Source organism: Plectropomus leopardus, chromosome 3 (assembly GCF_008729295.1).
Source record: "Plectropomus leopardus isolate mb chromosome 3, YSFRI_Pleo_2.0, whole genome shotgun sequence".
NCBI lineage: Eukaryota > Metazoa > Chordata > Actinopteri > Perciformes > Serranidae > Plectropomus > Plectropomus leopardus.
This window is the reverse complement of record NC_056465.1, coordinates 22,009,799-22,028,590: the sequence shown is the minus strand read 5'-3', so window position 1 is coordinate 22,028,590 and position 18,792 is coordinate 22,009,799. Positions and strand designations below refer to the sequence as shown.

At 38.8% G+C, this 18,792-nt stretch overlaps 1 protein-coding gene across 1 annotated transcript; it reads right to left on the bottom strand.

Moving 5' to 3' along the window:
- Positions 1-64: 64 nt before the first annotated feature.
- LOC121940075 (ceramide synthase 2-like) lies at positions 65-17,642 on the bottom strand. The gene is made up of 11 exons (XM_042482946.1): positions 17,537-17,642; positions 15,713-15,889; positions 12,864-12,981; positions 9,507-9,625; positions 9,107-9,164; positions 8,806-8,856; positions 6,662-6,754; positions 4,958-5,086; positions 3,268-3,374; positions 2,613-2,769; positions 65-2,131 (listed from the first exon to the last, which is right to left on the bottom strand). Exons 2-11 carry the CDS (start codon positions 15,886-15,888, stop codon positions 1,931-1,933), a joined length of 1,209 nt encoding a protein of 402 aa, XP_042338880.1. The 5' UTR covers position 15,889; positions 17,537-17,642; the 3' UTR covers positions 65-1,930.
- Between the last annotated feature and the right edge of the window lie 1,150 nt (positions 17,643-18,792).

The following is an 18,792-nucleotide window of genomic DNA, read 5'->3' as shown; positions in this document are numbered from 1 at the left end:
TTATTTGAAAAAATCTATAAAATCAGCACATAATCAGGAGTAATACAATAAAATGACAGCAGAATTTAATTTAGTAGAAGTTATTTATTAAAACTTTCCAACTGGCCACACAATCAACAAAGTATCCATGTGCATTCATAAAGGAACAGTCAAGTGTTGCTTTCATGGAAACTTGACGTTTCTCCTGGTTTTCTTTCTTTTTTTTTTTTTAAAAAAAAAGAAGAATATTCTAGTGGGAATCATGAGTGTGATATTCAGTGGATCAGCCCTTTTAGTGCTCTACAACGTGATCACTTAAAATCCCACCTTATGTTGTGGGCCGCAGTGCTATTAAGTCCCTGGAACCAATAATTTATGAGTAGTCCTTACTACCTGTGAAAATGCAACAGCTGTTTTTAGTGGTGAACGACCTGCAGTGTATGAGTGTACTCAAGTTAATGAACAATATCTCTGTGCAGCACTGTTGTCAATCATAATGACCCATCTGGAGCCGAGCCTGGAAAGAGTTTACAGACGTGTTGTTTACTGTTTAAACAGATGTAAAATCCAAATGACCTCTGGTTCCTAATAAAGTAGAAGAGCCCAGTCTCATCATATAAAATATGCCATTAACTTTTATAAAAAATCATTCAAGTCAAATCTTTACATTTCATGTGAGCCATAAAGCATTTTGACCTTTGTTGACAACTCTGCTATCTAAAATATCTCACATTTCAGTAATGCCCATCTGTGTGCATGTACTTTTCATGGCTTACCTATTCACTACCAGCCTCACCAACATTTCAAGCAAAACATTAAAACCAGTTGAAGTAAAAGCTGTCCAGTGAAGGTATTCCTACTCTCACACAGCGTAATATCAAGTGTTTGTCACAGAACAGTGTAAAAACAGCAGTCAAGGCACAAAACTAAAGTCCAGTAGAGCAAACCTTAACAAAAAACTCATTGAGAAACCATGCTGCCTGTCACAATGATATTAAAAGTAGAAAAAGAAACAAAACGCACACACACTCACACACATATACAGTTTAAATCAATTTTTCTAAAAGCAGTACAGTTTTTGTAAAGGCATTGTTTTAGCAGACATGGGGAGAGCTTTCTTCTACAGGGACGTGTTCTTCTTTGTGCACCAGGGGGCACCATGTCTCTTCTAAGAAGTGACCTAATGGACAAAATCAAATAATATCGCAGAAAAATATAATTTTATCATCACTAAGGGATTTCTGCAGGAGCCTTTAAGAATCTGCCACATGATTGCAAAAACATAAAAATGACCTGCTGAGTAAATGATTAATACAAAATAGATGTATAAAGTGGTTTATCAACAGATTTACTACAATCAATGTCCTTAATAGCCTATGTACAATCATCCAAAGTGTGTATATGTGGGAGTGAATTAAATTCTAGCTTTAGCTTGCTCCGTTTTAAAACATATTTTACCAAATGTTGGATTAAAACAGTTAGATTTTGTGTAAAAAAAATGGAGCAAAGAAAAGATAAATGCATTATGGAACAGTTCAGGTACTTGTATCCTCATATATTTACAAAAAGTTATTATATTACAACAAAAAGAAAACAGCATAAATACAAAATTTGCAAAAATAACATGAATGATTTTTTGTAAAGGAAGTCTCCATGTTTTGCCAAATATATCTTTACAGTATGCCGTAGTGTGGGTGACAGCAACAATGGCATTTCTTCTGAATCTCACAGAGTGTAAAGATTTACAATCATCTGTGCTTCTTCGCCCTTTTTTTGTGAAGAAAAGCAGGATGCAGACCTAGCCTGATCTGAAATCATCAGTGGACCGTGCTGGATGGACAACAAGTATGTATGTATATGCCAGGAATGAGTTAATCTCCAAATAGGCGGTGGGGGGGAAATAACTTATTTTTCCGTTAAGGATCGGTCGACGCTTGAGGAGGCTGCTCCATTATCTGGCTTTGGGCAGTCGGCTGTTAATATTCCTCTGGTTGGTCAGGTTATTCAGGACACAGTTGTTTGCCAGTGATGCCAGTTTGGAGTTGATGGCGCCTTTTCTTTGCTCCCAGCTGCACTCGTCTCCTTCCTCTTCGGGCTCCTCCTCTTCATCGTCCACCTCACTTTCCTCATCACTACGTTCATCACGCTCCACCTATGAAAAAAAAATAGTTCAATAAAACAATATCTGGTGCCAAAGTGACTTTAATTATCCCCCCCTGCTGGCCACCAATGTTCTTACATGTCGATATTTGGATTTTGGATAAATTTCGGTTGTGCGTTGGGTGACCAGGACGACATTTAATGCTGATGTCAATCTGACGTAGAATACTGACGACAAATGACGTTGAAATTTTGTTTGCTTTTAGGTTGTGTTGTAACCAAAATCAAACATCTTTCAAACATCTCATGCCAACATCATCTTGACATAGAAAGAGTAAATTTAATCTGGTGTGTAGAACGAAACTCAACATCTGCAAAACATTGTGAAGTTCTAAAATTGTTAGATTTTAAATCGTCATTTTTTCATTCCAACCAAATTAAACGTCTGTCCAGCGTAAGAGTCCAATGTTTTCCTGACGTCATATTGATGTCTGGTGGCAGCTGGGCCTTTTCATTTACATTCTTCTTCTCACCTTGCCCATGAAGACAAACTTGTAGACCATGCGCAGGATGAGATAAGCCCAGAAGATGTGCAGGGCTTGCAGCACTAACAGAAGGCTGTTGAAGAAATAATAACCAAAGAAGGGCTGGAAGAATTCTAGAGACACCACCAAGGTTGTGTGGACAATTCTGGAAAAACAAAGACAGCATAAAACAGCCAGTTTTAGTATCCCTCTAGCACAAACTCTTGAAAGGTTCAGAGCATTTCAACTAACAAGCACTGTTTCTGCAACCGGCAAAATTGACTGTTTTGCAGGGACTGTAAACCTGCTGCTCCCAGCTAAGAAACCAGTGATGTCAGGTTAGTGGGAGAGAGAGAACAAGGCAAAGATGCGTGAGGAAATACGAGACAACACGACACAGCTGGGTGCTCCAGAACACTGCAGCAGATCCTCGACAGTTCAGCAGTTCAGAATGAGTACACGCTACAGGAACTGCAAAAACAACAACCCAGCGTATGATGCAATACAAAAATCTGTGTGAAAGTTGACTTGTATTATTGCTACGACATAGACGTGCATAAAAACTTTATGACTCACAAATTTAAGGCAATGCATGCCATGAGTTTCTTGGAAATTTCAACATCTGGTAGAAACTGGGGGGAAAAAAACATGAAACTTGTTTTACCTGCCAGGAAACACCACCAGCCTCGTCACCAGGAAGACCAAAGAGAAGACAACAAACAGCGAGTCGCACGTCCTCGTCCAGCCAGCGTAGTGAAACATCTTGGCAGACTTTCAGAGGACAAATGCATGTTAGTTACCCAAACCAAAACAGCCACCTTACATCTATGACTAATCTCTAAATACAATCAATTTGATGATTCTCTGATGCTGAGTGACTTACTGTTGGGGGCCAAAAAACATTCAGTAATTTAGACTTCTGTAGGGTAGTCTCCTGAACCGCTTATTCCCTGACCTTATTTTCTTAATTTGTGTGTGTTGTAACAGAGGAAATATCTGCCATTTATTCAAAGGAAAAAAAGGGAGGGAGGAAACAATTTTCTAAATGTAAAACAAGAAAAAAATACTCCAAAAGGAAAACTGAAACTGAAATGATTGAATGAATGAATTTAAAATGATTTCCCAATTAAAATTTCTTCAGTGTTCACTGTTCAGTTTTTTTTTTTTTTTACCAGGAGCCAAATTATTCGTAGGGGTCAGAAAAGGTGATTAAAACCAGTAGAAACACTGAATAAAGAAGTTTCATGTTACAAATAAGTAATGTGTATTCATCTATTTTCTCTGGTAAGGTAGGATCCAGCTGTTTACAACGGTTTTACTGGGAGCTGAATTATTCGCAGAAGTCTCTTCCTCTCCAAAAATAACAAACCCATCGTTCAAAACAAGTAAAAACTGAATAAAGTCATTCACTGTAAAAAAATTGTTTTTTTCTAATGCTGTTTGGCTCATCACAGAGGGGCTGCTAACTATGGTAGCTGATACGAAACTGTAGAAACATGACGGTGCTACATGGTGGACTCTGTGGATGAGGACCTGCTCCCTATGCAGATAAAAACGGCTCATTCTAAGGTAAAGAAAACATGACAACAATTCTTGTTTTCCCGTGATTATACATGAAAGAAAAAACACTAAAATATCCCACTAAATCCTACACACTGGACCTTTAAATCTAACCCCACCGTATCAAACGACTGGCAGGACAAGGATGAATGCATTCAGGGAATTAAGTTCCCTACAGACTTTCACAGGTCAAAATGTGATTAGTAATCTAAAATAATTATAAAAAAGTTCAAATTAAAGTAGCTCCCCTACTCAGAATCCCATGTCTTGCTATGCAGAGGTTACTGTCTGAATATGACACCCACATCAACCTTTTATGACTTTTATCAGAAGCCAGACGACACCCAGTCAAACCTGGGGTCACGTGACCAGCTCCACATATTTCCGCTGCTCTGAGATAACGTGATAGTTTTCAGATGCTGACAGTCAAATCTAACACGCAGGAAAATCAGCTTCATAAAACAAAGGACAATGGATCTTTTGTTTCCCTGATGGACTTGCAAAACTTTAACAGCCACAAAGGGTGTAATTATTTTTACCATAGACCATAATGCTTTTCTGTGTATAGCTCAGTTTATACCGGACGCAGACTTATCATGTGTTAGGGTGTAAGGAAAGCTTCTGCAATAAATACACAATGGCTGTATTCAAGTCAAGCTCTCTGTGACCTTTGTTCATTTCAAAGCACATGATGACTAAAGAAAATGTATTCAACGTATTTCCTCCTTCTCTCTCTTCCTCCAATTTAAAGTACACAATTGATGGAGTGAGTCAGCTCATGTGTGGTGTTTCACCTCGAGAAGGAAGTCAGAAGAGTCGTGCACTAGCATCACCAGTGTGCCAACCCTCACATAGTTGGCACAGTAGGAGAAACCGATGAGGAATATGGTGGCGATGTGATGAATAACTTGCTCCTTGAAGTCCTGGAATGCGCACAGAGACCACACAGTATAAGGAAGATGTATAGTGGCAAAAATAAGACTTCAGCAGCTCTGCGTCTGCGGTCTTGTTCATCAGTTGTGTCCAAGTTTTGGAAAGGCAGATTCAAATGTTGTCTGCAGTGATTTGTTGTTATGTTAGAAGCTCTGGTGTCTTTGATCAACAGACTGGAGCCTCTGATGAATCACACAAAACCACCTGAATTTTTTTTCTCACTGAATTTAGGGAATTTCCCAAGAAAGCTTAGTAGCAGCACACATTTAAATGGTTTCTTTAAAAGACAGAAACATGAAAAAAAGAAGAATTAGACTGGTTATTTACTGTAAATCTCTGCATACAAAGCAACTTAGATGTACAGCAAATTCTGATTAATTAAGAGCACATTTAAAGGAACACTGTGCAAGGTTGAGGGGGATTTAGTGACATCTAGTGGTGAGGACTGGACATTGCGACTAGCTATAACTTCTCCTGGTTCAAAATCCTACAGTATTTATTGTTCAGGAGGTGTTTACCAGCAGCCAAATTATCAGCAGAGGTCTCATCCTCTCTGAAAGAAATAAGACTCAGAGATTTAAACAGATAAAAATACTGAATAAAGCAGTTTCACGTTACAAATCAGTGTTTCTCTGTCACTGTTCGGCATGTCAGAGATAGGTTGTCACCGTAACGTGCGCTCACATTTTTTCTCTGACAACTTCAAATCCATACGTTCAGAAGGTTTTTAATAGGAGCTGAATTATCTGAGGTCCCTTCTTAAAAAAAAAATTGCATCTGATGATTTATGTTGCAGCGGGGCTGCTAACTGCAGTAACGAAAATGCAAAAGGTATTATCTAAAGCCATTTTTTGGTTTGTCCGTTATTGTACAAGCATGGAGGTGCAACAAGGTGATTTCCATGAATGAGGGCCATTCTCTGTGTAGATATAAATGGCTCAAGCTAATGCCACAAAAACAAACCAATTCTTATTTTCAACTAAAGACTAACTAAGGATAACATTATTTTGCTTTTTATACGTTTACATATTATGTTATATTCCATTTCTGTCAACATATCCCCCTAAATCCTACACACTGCACCTTTAAAAGTTTATTAAATTGAATTCCTTTGGATAGGTCTGGGGTAAATCAATTTCTTCTTCTTCTTCTTCTATATATTCTCCTGTTTCAGTAAATTTTACAGTATGTGCTGATCTCCTGCTAAAGACTTAAAAACACTGCAAGACTCAGCACTCAGCAGTTTTAAAATGAGACGCAAACACAAAGTCCACAAAGTTATGATGTAATAGGAGATAATCCAGTGCATAATCCTTATTAAGTGAAATCCCGCAAGAGAAAAACAACATTTGGATTACAGTGAGCAAAAAAACACAACAAGTGTTTGAGTGATGGCATTTAGCTTTTTGGTGTTGACCATCTGACTAAAATCTCAGGCACAAAATGAGAGGAAATGCAGAGGAAACCATGTGAAAACCAAAAGGGTGTTGCTCTGGGGTTTTTTGTTAATGTGTGCGGGAAGAAGGTAGGGTGGGGATATCCGTGAAAATCAAGCTCACACTCACTTTCCGCTTGACGTCCACAGAGACGCACAGAAGCAGCGACAAATAGAAGCCCATTTCCAAGATGTAATACCAGTAATGAGCCTCGGCCACGGGCTAAAGAATGAGAGGAAGAGAGAAACAATAAGTCAAAATTTGCCTTCAACGGTATGTGGCTGCAACAGAAGCATTTCCATCATCATGCTTATCTGCATAGTCTCAGGAACACATGCATGTCGTGGCATTTAAAGCAAAACATTATAAACATATTTTGCAAAAATCTGCCAGTTTTGCAAAAATGTATGCTATTCAACTACATGTTCAAAAGGTTAAAAGTGCAGAATGAAGTGATACTGCAGAGGGACTGTGGGCCCGACAGTCACTCTAAAAGAGAGAAAGATCTTAAGGTTTGGAGGCTACGGGACCCCCCAAAGGCACCATTTATCCTAAAACTACCAAGAATTCCACACTGAGCATGAGCAGCTTCTTCCTGTATGGTCGATTAGTGCAAAAAAGTATAGTGATAAAGTCCAGCAGTGTGTTTCCAAAGCTCTTAACCCTTCAACGCTTTTTTGTGCCGCATTCAGACACCTTTCACCAGCATTTAAACCTCTAAAACCCAGAATATTGGTTTGATTTCTTTAGAAAACACAGGAAAAAACATAATGCAACTTGGCAAGAAATGTTCCACAACATGCAAAATAATAAGTATAGGGTGACAAGGAAATTTTTTTTAAAGAAATCAAGCCGATTTGCTCAGGTTTCACAGGGCTTATGGTCACATCATACCTCTCTCACATTCCCATAAAGGACAAACTGTATAATAAAAAACCTGATTTTAAAAAGAGGAAGCACTTTTATTGAAAGAAAGGCTTGGTGATCTTAAATCAAAACACCTCAAGCATTCAAAGACTGCAGCAACACAATAGTAGGAAGTTGACCGAGACATTTAACCCCAAAAAGCACATCCTTTCTCTCTGTAAGAGGCCTCAGAAAAGGAAAAAGGTCAGCAGAAGTGTTGCCTGCAGGAGCTGTAATCAGTCAAACTGCAGATACAGAGAGCTTTGCATTTTTTCACGTGTTTTCTGTTCGAGGCCATGACCCCAAAAGGGAAAGGCTGGCTTCCCTGGAAGAATGCCGACCTGCAGGCATACCTAACTGTCACCAACACTGCCGGGATATGAGCTTTTCAAAGCCAAGGTAAAAAAAACCCATTAGGCCAACTGTAAAGGAAATGGGGGAATAGAGATGAAAACTAATGGGTGGAAAGTACTGAACAAACTGCACAATAAATCCAGAGCTTTCTGTGGATGAATCCTTCAACACTGTACTCGCACATCGTTTTGCTGTATGTGGTGCTAAGCAAACTCAGCTCAATTTGTTTAGTTTTTAACTAAAAAGTGCCACCTAAAAAAACCCCAATATCAGTTTCAGTGTATTTAGAGTATTTTCACAGCTTTCTAATGAGGAACTGAAGCCATTATCAAAACCACCAGACTCCATTGACAAAAACAGTAATTTTACTTCCCAGAACATGGGAGTTGCTGGTCTAATGCTGCCTTTATTGGCTAAAGGGGTGAAAACATTCATCAATTGCTACTTGTCTACTGGGAAGTGACTGTTGTTACACAACGTCAAGGAGATTTAGTCTTCAGATCTTTTCAAATTTGACAACATAAACACTTGATATGGAGCCTTGTATTTCCTGCTGGAATGTTTGTTAATGCATTAGCTGACAAGAGCTCAGCAGGGATCAAAGCCGTTGCCCTACAAAACAGTAGTGAAGCCGTCATAAATTGTCAGGAAATAGAGAGCATTGCAAAGACACAGTCCAACAGTCCAAGGCCAAAGATATTCAACTTAAAATCACATGAAATGGAAAAAAGAAGCAAAATGTCACACTTGTGTTTGGCATTTTTACTTGATCAATTAATCCATTATAAAAACTGTTGATCTAACCATATTCTGTTGTATGCAAACTTAATGCTATCAAGTGTTTGAAATAACTGAAACTTTTACTGTCAATCCTAAAATTAAAGAAAAACACACACTTATCCTGATTCAGGAGGCTAGGTCATTTCTTCAAATGCTGCCTGACAATTTTTGACAGTTTAAAGCAACACCAAACATCAAAACTTCCATTTCAAACCACATTATTTCAAGCTCACCTGTTTGGGAAAACCCCTCCAACACTCTCTGTGATCCCAGAACCACGGAGTCTGCAAGACCAAACAAGCATCAGCACAGTGCTCACATGGTACAAACTGCAGCCTGAATATTAACACATGCCTTGTAAGCAGAGAAACACACCATGACACCACAGTGAGTTATGAAATGTGTTTATAACTGCTCACATTACACTGCTCTATTATTGCTCACATCCAATAAAAATGTCCTATTGCTGTTTCTACACATTGTGTGAATAAATGTTATCAGTGAGGGAGAAATAAAAGCGACTATCAGACTTACATTAATTAAAGAGGCGAGCCCTGCAGTGAATGATACGAGGTAGAAGACAAAACGCCAGCTGCGGAGACAAAAATAAACGCCATCATTTGTTAAAGCCTGCAGCATGAATTGAATCAGTTAGTTTAATCAGGAAAAAATTGAAGAAATGTCAAGGAGGCATGTTGTGCAGCAGTAATGTATCTGCATAAATATGAAAGGTTTCATTCCAACGTGCTGATTATTACTGATGTTATCCCTGTAGGAAGAAGTATTGGTCTTGAAAAGACGAGACAATTGAGTGAAGGAAGAGATCACTCTATTTGCCATTTTACACTGGAATATGAGAGTTTCTTTATAATTTGCTAAAGAAATCAAATTGAAAATATGAAAAAGAGTGTGTGTTTAAAAAAATAAGACTCACGAGGCCTCACAGCATTTTTTGGTGTTGCTGGGTCGGTCCTGGTTCCTTCTGTGTCTGAACCAGGTCTGGATCTTTCTCTGGGAGAGTCCACACTGCTTCACCAAGCTCACCACCTCACTCTGAATACACAAACACATATAATATATACATATTTATACATACACTATAGGTGCACATTTGCAGAATTAGACTGCATTTTTTTAATTTATTTTGTAATTTTTTAACAATACTGAGGATGCAAAGTTTTCCTGACTGTGTTGTGCAACTGCATCTTAGTGTGCAAATACATTTCACACTACTTTGTTTTAAAAAAAAGCCTGCCATTGGCCCAGGGTTGGAGAATAATTTTTTTGTCCACCTGCAACTGTGGCTGGTGGATGCCAAAATCTACCAACCACTCAGTTGATTACCATTATTTTTGTGGCTGGTGAGTTTAGCAAATCAAGCAGCAAATTGCATATTTTACCAGCATTTGGCTGGTTTCTGGTGCTAATTGTTAATCCTGCACTGAGCGCCTGTTTCAGAAAGAATTCTCCTTCCTTTTGCTATCTGTTTGTTACAAAATCCTCTGAAACTTCAGTACATTAAACATAGTCTCGCATAGACAGACCTATCTCCCTACATTGTTTAAGCGCTGTGCATGAAACAACAACAACAACCACTTTTTGAATGGGTATGTGCTTATTTCTTTTGCAGGAATTTAGCCATTTTATTGCCAGGGCTCTCCTTCCCACATGCAAATGGTCCACCAAAACAAGTTCCCTCCTGGCATTATTTTGCAAGGGCATTGTTGCTGCATCCTGGGCTAGGCGCTGCCCAAGAAAACTGTGATTGGTTTAAGAAATACAAACAACCTTAGAGTGGAATTATGACGGGCTCAGCCAGACCGTTCTCAAGCGCTGGCACAGCGCTAACTAAAACAAAGTGTAAACATAGGTCTGGTAAGACGAGACTAACTGTGTCATGTGTCTGTGGCCCAGTATTTACATGACACAACAACAAATGCAACAGTGAGGTGCTGCTGCAGCTGCGGCTGCAGGTGCGAAGCATATGGAAATATATGATTTGCAAAAAAGTCAGTACACACGTGCATACATGCACAAGAACATACACACTAATAGAGCGATGCATTTGCATACAATATGTCAAGTCATATCTTGCAGGTCCACAGCAGAGCGTGAACGTCAGTGTCGCAATGCCAAATAAAACCAGAAGGAGGGTGGAGGAGTTCCATGTGAACCGAAACTTCACTATAACTTGTCTGCACCTGTTCACTGATTAAGGGAAAATAGAAACTTCTCTGCATAGTGGGACAATTTCTATGCAGTGGCTAACTAAGGCAATGTGGCAATAAAAGGGGATTTTGTTAAGTGAGGAGTACTGACAGCATACTAATGCTTGGGGTGTTTGAATGAAGTAACATTTTGCCAAATTGTTGAGTGGACACACCTCAAACAAAAAATTTACTATTTCCTGTTTCTTGACTAATTAGCGTACCTTCACTTTGCCTTTGTGTCACTCTTGTGAATCAGGTGAACCTTCCTTGGAACAGTCCAAGAGACAGTTCCTTGTTCTGAAATAGCCACGAACTCAGCCAAATAAAATTGCGAAACAACAAATGCTCTTTTGCAAAGATGCAACCAGACTAAGCACACACTAACAGCAATATTAAACTGCGCTACTACTACTCATGCATTTTCACGTCTGTCTTTTTACTCTATGCGTTTTGATTCACAAATTTATGCAAAACTCTTCAATCACTTCCGTTGACTGTTTTTGACTTTTACAAAATCACTAAGCAACGTGAGAGTAAGAAATCTCATCAAGCTGTGCATCTACCCTGCAGGGTTGTACAGTATATCTGTGGAGACATGCACTAGTTTCCCATGAAGAACTAAAGTGCTTTTTCAGACTGTATTTCCTCCCACTTCAACCAGGGGTGTAGGTTTGGTTTCATTTGTGTGGAGGACAAAATGACATCAAGGATCAAGGAATGCTTAACTCATATTAATCTAGTAAATAATCCCCAAAAATACAATGCTGCAAAAACTACTAATTATCGAAAATATTTGTGCAAAAAAACTACAAAATGAAAGAAATACATCACCCCCAAAATGACATTTGTATATGAACTACTCACTGCACGCGACCTTAAATTAGTGAAGGAAACTATTTTTTTCGTATGCCTCAACAGTATACAGAAAATACAAAAAGTAACTATACTATAACTATATAAAAACTCTAACACAACAAGAGCAGTATAATCCCATTCTCGTTTTCCAGTCACACGCTTAGTACTTCCTAAACACATGCATTTTTGCAAAAACATTGCAATTTTAAGCATTTGAACTCTGCTCAAGCAGATCTTATATGTATGTTCAGGCACACTCACGTAAGCTGAAATGTTTTATGTACTAAAATGCAAACACATGCAGTTTCCAGGGACGTTACTCATCCATGCATGAGACTGCTTTTATTGACGTTTTAAATCGTAATGTTTTTGCAAAAATTCATGTGTTTGGGAAGTACTCAGCATACAACTGTATAAGAGTTGTGTGAGTTTGTTCCCTGAGTACTTTGATTCATAAAGAATGGTGACCTTGTAAGATTTGCTGCTTTACCGTGGAGACATGCGTGTTAAAAAAGTTTCCTTGACTAATTTAAGGTAACATTAGGTAAGTAATTAATAAACAAATTTTGCAAGTGTTCCTTTAAGTTATAAATATAATAAGAGGCACATAATTATTATTGCTCTGTACGCTTACAAATGGTTTCAATAACTTTTAAAATTTTAATCTTATATTCGTTTTTTAGGAGGACTTTATCATATATGTCCAGGGACTACGGACAAAAAATATATTCTTTTACCTAACTCAGTTTCTGTTGAGAAAATCAATACATAAATTAGCACAATCACTAACAAATACTATTGCACTGCTGTATATTTGATTTATGTTGAGTTCAAGTGCTTTTTTTTTGGAAAATATTAATTGTAGATTAAAATAGGATTAAATGTTTTGTTTTATTTTTCTTGAAAAACACACTGAGCAGGTGGCAGCACTTTTTTCATCATTAAGTAAATGTCTGCAGATCCTCTTTTCAACAATGTTCAGCAGCCTACGTACACGAGGCACGAGAGTGAAACTCGTTGATGCTTTTAAAGCTTATTGCTTCCAATGCCGGGTAATAACTGAAGGCTCCCCAGAACATTATTTATTAATTCAGCATAAGAGGACACTGGTAAGAGAGTTTAGTGAGTAAACCAAACTGAAGATGTAAAAATGGGGGGAACTAAAAATAGGATTTTACAATTACTGGTTAGAGATTTTTTTGTGAAGGCATGACTGGAATACGAACTTGCGATGGTTGCCGACTGTTCTGTTTGTAGAAGATCTCCAGCTTTGGGATGGAGGCGGCTCGGATCCGAATCCGGTCCTTCACACCTAAATGTTTGCTTAATGGGACACCAATGAGCCTGAGAGGACAGAGAACAGGAGAGAGAAATGTTTTATTTTTTTTCAAATCGACCTCATTCTTTATAGTACCACACAATTTATAATAATTCTGGAGAGATTAATGTGAGATTATATCAACAGCTGCCCAATGTAACTCTAATACTGTACAGACTAATGGCAACAAGATCGCTCATTATGCTGCTCCTGACAGCCTGCAGAGCCGCTCCCAGGGGCGTGTAGTGACATTTGGCCAGGCAGCCTTTGTCATTAGCTGATATGGCATCAAGAGACACTTGATCTGTGTGTGTGTGTGTGTGTGTGTGTGTGTGTGTGTGTGTGTGTGTGTGTGGGTGTGTGTGTGTGTGGGGTGTGTGTGTGTGTGTGTGTGTGTGTGTGTGTGTGTGTGTGTGTGTGTGCGCACGCGTTACAGACAGATGGAGACAGAGTGACAGAGAGTGGACAGTGCATGTATAAGCACCAGAGAGATGTTTTGGTAAGTGTGTGTGTGTGTGTGTGTGTGTGTGTGTGCATGTGCATAATCACGTGTGTAACTCTATCTCAAAGATAATCATCCCGAAGTGGGCAGGGAGAAGAGATCAGAGAGAATGAGAAGGTCAGGAGAGCTTTACACAGAGACAAACAGTGTCTCTGGTTACTGGAATCCCTAACACACACACACACACACACACACACACACACACAAAAACACCAAAACACACCACACAGGAAACAGATGCGGCCTGGGACGATCAAATGAACACACACCTTTTCAGCTTCCAGCTGACTTACAGCTCCTCAGAAATAAACAGCCATAACAATTAACATGCAGTTCAACTACAATGTACACACATGCCAACCACTAACACACACACACACAGGTGCGTGCCGGTACTCAGCATATGCTATATGACTATTCACTGACCCCCTCCTCTGCCACTAATACATCTAATGTTACTACTCTGCTAATAAATACCTGATGAAGGTACAAATGAGGCTTTAAGCCAAACAATGGCGCTAATCTTACACAGCTCATGCCAAGCGAGCTCATGCAGTTTCTCAACTTCAGGACAGATAATACAGCAGCTGATAAGGAAAAGCATGCAAGCACAAGTCTACTATCTGTTCATCCGTCACATGTCCCCGTCATTCTCAATTCCTGCCCTGCTACCAGCAAAACTAGTTAAGCGTACAGGTGAGTTACCTTTTAGAGCATCAACTTACAGTCACACTCTCTCCTCACTTTGCATGATATCTCATTTTCATACTGCTGCATTTTTTATTTGTTTGTCCTAATTCAGTACAGTTTCACCAGATTCTGTTGGGTAACGTTTGGATTGTTGATAGATGGTAGCTTCCTAAAGGCTGACCTCATGAAATGTCTTGTTTTCCAGCACCAAATATTATCTTATTTATCAGAATGCAAGAAAAGCCAGAAAGGCAGCAAATTCCTTCATTTAAGAGCCTCAAAGTATCACATTTTTGGCACTTTTGCTTGAGCAATAGAACAAAATAGTTGCAGATTCGTTTTCTGTCAATCATCCATTCATCTGACTCTAATATGGCCTTAAATGCTGTTAAATGTGTGTAAAAGGTTAGTGATATCGAGTGGTGAGGCTGCAGAACTGATACATGTACCAAATGTGTAGGAGAACTACGGTGGCTGGGACAAAAGCACAAGTGTTTCTATCGAGAGCCGGTGATTTGTTTGTCCATTCTGGGGTACCGTAGAAACAACATGGCAGTCTCCGTGGCAGAGGTGGTGATTATAAACTAATGAAAACATAGTTCTGAAAATGATATACAATTTCTGCCAGTAGATGCCCCTGAATCCTACACACTGGACCTTTAGATGGTGTCACATGGTACAAAACGTGACAAAAATCCACTTCACAATGCTCAAATATTCAAAAAACTTTTTTCCAAGTATTGTCATGATCTCACACTGAAGATAAGATTCACAGAGGTTATGTGACATTTTCTAAGAAATCTCTAGCTGCTTGCAGTAATAAGCACCACTGGGAATTTACATTTAAGTTTTCCCAACTGTCTTCTTTCCTTGTGAACAGCCAGCGATGCATATGTTGTTAGGTGGATGCAGAGAAGCTGTTTTAGCGATTGTTGTGAATCAGCACCACATTAGTGGCCATTCAGCATCAGAAAATTGATTTAACTCAGGAGCTCTAGTTAGCTCTACATCAGCTTAAAAAACCACCACCATTGTTGCCATGCCACAGTTACTCTCTTACTTTCCATTAATGTGCACATCACATTTTATAAGGCCGAGCCCGGTCCCTCTGGGAGGAGAGAGGGCTTTCGCAGTCAGCAGCTAAAAACTGTCCACTCATGATGCCTGCCTCTCACTGCATGTCTGATCTTTACCCTCCATCTACTGGGAGGGCCAATAAAAGGTATAGGAGCAATTATCCTGACCTACATGGGCAGCTTAGCAGGCAGAAAACCAGTCAACCAGCCAGCATGACCAGTGGCAATAGGCAGTAAGGCACACACAAAGTATTTAACCTTTGCTTTCAGCTGGCAACAGACTCAGAGAAGTTCCCATCAAGCCTGTTTCTTTGATACTGTTTCCTTAACACATTTAATCATTGTTTAAGATCACAAATATCCACCACAAAACTTACTGCTCCAACTACCAGTCAAGCACAGCAGACATCAAAGTTAACAAAAACGATAAAGCAAATCTCACATCTGTGATTTCATGGTCCCGCTGTGACGGACGCAGGTGTGTCTCACCTCTCAAAGACATATCTGAGGGCTATAAAGGCGAAGGCCAGTGGCAAGGTGTAGATGAGATCCCTGGGTAGAGGATAGTGGCCCTCGTTCTCCGTTACCTCGATGTCCTTCCAGTGCATGCCAGGGGGAAGCCAGTACTCCTCCTGCCACAGCCACTCATTTAGCAGCGCCTCCATCCTGAGGAGAGGAGAACAGTGGTTCATGTGAGTGTTTGTCAGACAAGAGCAGACCTGACCTGTTAAAACATTGATGCCTTATTCATATTTATGCCAAACAGCAGCGTAGACCCTCAAGATTAGACCTTGAAGAGGGAGCATGTTCACATTGATCTGAATGGAATGTCTTTTTTCTGATGTCTTGATCTTTATTGATTAATGGTTGGCTTCAAAAAAAAAAAAAAAAATCTGAAAATTGGTGGAAATGCATTTAAATTTTCCTAGAGCCCAAGGGGGCGTCTTTGCCTCTTTGAAATCTGGTGCAACATATTTTTTTTTTCTTTTCGAAAACATGGTGGAAAAGGCAATGATCAAATTGGTAAGAGAGAAATGTTCCACAAATTCCAAGAAAGTATTAGTTTTGGAAAATGGTTTTTCAAAAAAAAAGAGAAAAAAGGGAGGGAAAAATGTCTAGGAAAAAAAATAGGGAAAACTTTATTTATAATTTTCATAATAACATTTAAAATTATGTAATAGTTAATATACTTAAAGCACCTTTTCCAGGTAATTTCCTCATTGATGGTTTTTTTCTTTCTTTTTTGTTTTTATTTTATTTTATTTTTTTAACCAATTTTCAATTTTCATGTACTTTTGTAGTTTTATGCTAACTTGGGGATCATTTCTCCTTTAGCTGCCCATTGCCCTCTTCAAATTTTTTTAAGAAATCAAGCCAGTTTGCTCAAGTTTCAAAATGTTAAATTCTTCATTGCATTTGACCAGCAGTCTTAAACTCAAACATATTAACATTAATTTACATTCACAGAATTATGGCTAAGAAAACAGCAAAATATTACATTTGAGAAGTTAAAGCAGAGAACATTTGGTGTTTTTGCGTTAAAAATTAACACTAGACGATACAATTACCATAAGTTGCATATTCAATTTTCGTTACTTGATTATTTGATTAATTGACTTATTGTACATGCTCTACACCACACAAATTCGGAAATAACAACAAACAACAGTAGCTTACATTACAACACAGTAGGCCTTCATAACATCATATCCACCAGCCAAAAACAAAAACAACACACCTGTGGGCCTTGATCGAAACAAAAGTCTTTGCATGCGTCCTCATCAAACAACACAACGCAGCCTTGATGCATGAATGGCTTCACGTAGCTACCCAGAAACGCACGCGCGCCAGACCCCCCCACAACAACGCACACACACACACACACGAAGACGACTGTGCGAAGCTGATCGATCTGAGGTTAAAAGCTGCTTCCTATAAGCGCCGCACTGACTGGCATATTGATTATAGCGGTTCAGTATGATAGCGCACGTTTAAGCCGACATGCTGCCTGCTGGCAACACAAACCAAAACACCTTGCGTGAGGCGCAGTTAGAAACACTCACACACGCACCCCTTCTTCACAGAGGCACACAAACCTGGTTTCAAACTAATAACGCGTCACATATTAAGTAATAATTGTCGGTAATAACCAATGAATCTGGCAGCCCGATGAGCTGATCGCTTCTCACATCCCGCTACAGCCGAGCAGCCTCGAGCTCAACAGCTTCCCTATTTAATCAAATGTATCTCTGTCATACGCCACAAACACCGTTAAAACGCTATAACAGAACAGAAATGCGACATTGCGGTTACCTGTTTGGGCTCCGGTGATGGAGATGGAAGCGCACAGCAGCAAATGGGTGAGGAGGAGCGTGTTTGACGCAACCTGCTCCTGCTGAGGGCGGGGAGAGGCACGCGCTGTCATCATCGCCATCTCATTGGGTTTTGTGCCACCCTGCGTGAGATAAACGTATGGTAGTCAGACAAAAAAGTCAAAACTGATAGAGTAAACCACACATTGCATTACAGCATAATGATGTCACTGACTGTCAAAAGACGTAGTTATGAAAAGGAAATCAAAAATGTGACAATGTCTTATCATTTGGCTGTAAACAAAAAGTAAATCAGTTTGTGTCATATTCAGACTCACAGTTTCCTGCACGAGATTTTTTGTTTTAGTGCAGCTTCCATAATTGATATCCGCAAACAAGAGTACATTTTCTTTCTTTTCTTTTCTTTTTTTTTTTTTTTTTTTTCATGTTTCATAAACATTTCAGCAACAAGCAACTTAGGGGTAAAAAATGAGCAAAAACAAGCAAGTACAAAAAATACATTTAAAAATAACAAAACAAATTGTAAAAAGTACATAAAATATACCTGAGAAGCAACAAAAACTAAATGAAAAAAAATAATAAATAAATAAAACTAAAAAAGTAAAAACAAAAACAGACAAATAAACAAAATGAATAAACAAAAATGTGCTTTATAATAATAATAATAATGATAATAATAATAATAATGACACACAAGCAAAGTCACATTGATCCAGGTGTCAAAGGCACTATTGGAGCTACACATTATATAAATATTAATCTTTTATTATGAATATTTGGCTGTCAGTAATGGAGCCTTGGAAATTTCTGGAGGAAATCGCAGGAGCCTGAATAATGCCCTATTTTCCTCTTGTTTCTACTTCCTAAGGTGAGTACAGGGAAATAAGCTGAGACATCAGTGTGGCAAGAAAAAGGAGGCAGTGCTTTCATCAATGATTTCTTTGTAAAAGACCAATTTGTCATTCTTCAAAGTGTCTTGACTGTAGCGCACAAAAGAGGTTACACAACACCTAACAACAGAGCGGATTGAGGGAGATCACACAATAGTGTCAGGGTTTTGCAGAACTAGTATACACACAACAGAGAAGAACATAATGGGAAGTAATTAGGGGCAACTATATATTCTGTTAGAGCTTATTTTAGCTGCAGGCATGTCATACACTTACTAAGTTTTTCTGACAATAGGTGATAATACTGATAGTATTCACCAGAACATGTAACTTTTAACAGCCATGT

Excerpts from the sequence above, each read along its gene's own strand:
- LOC121940075 (XM_042482946.1), bottom strand. The coding sequence starts at position 15,888 with ATGGAGGCGCTGCTAAATGAGTGGCTGTGGCAGGAGGAGTACTGGCTT. Across the intron at positions 9,165-9,506 it reads AAAAAATGCTGTGAGGCCTC|CTGGCGTTTTGTCTTCTACC; the intron begins GTGAGTCTTATT and ends TTGTCTCCGCAG. Across the intron at positions 6,755-8,805 it reads GGAGGGGTTTTCCCAAACAG|CCCGTGGCCGAGGCTCATTA; the intron begins GTGAGCTTGAAA and ends CTCATTCTTTAG.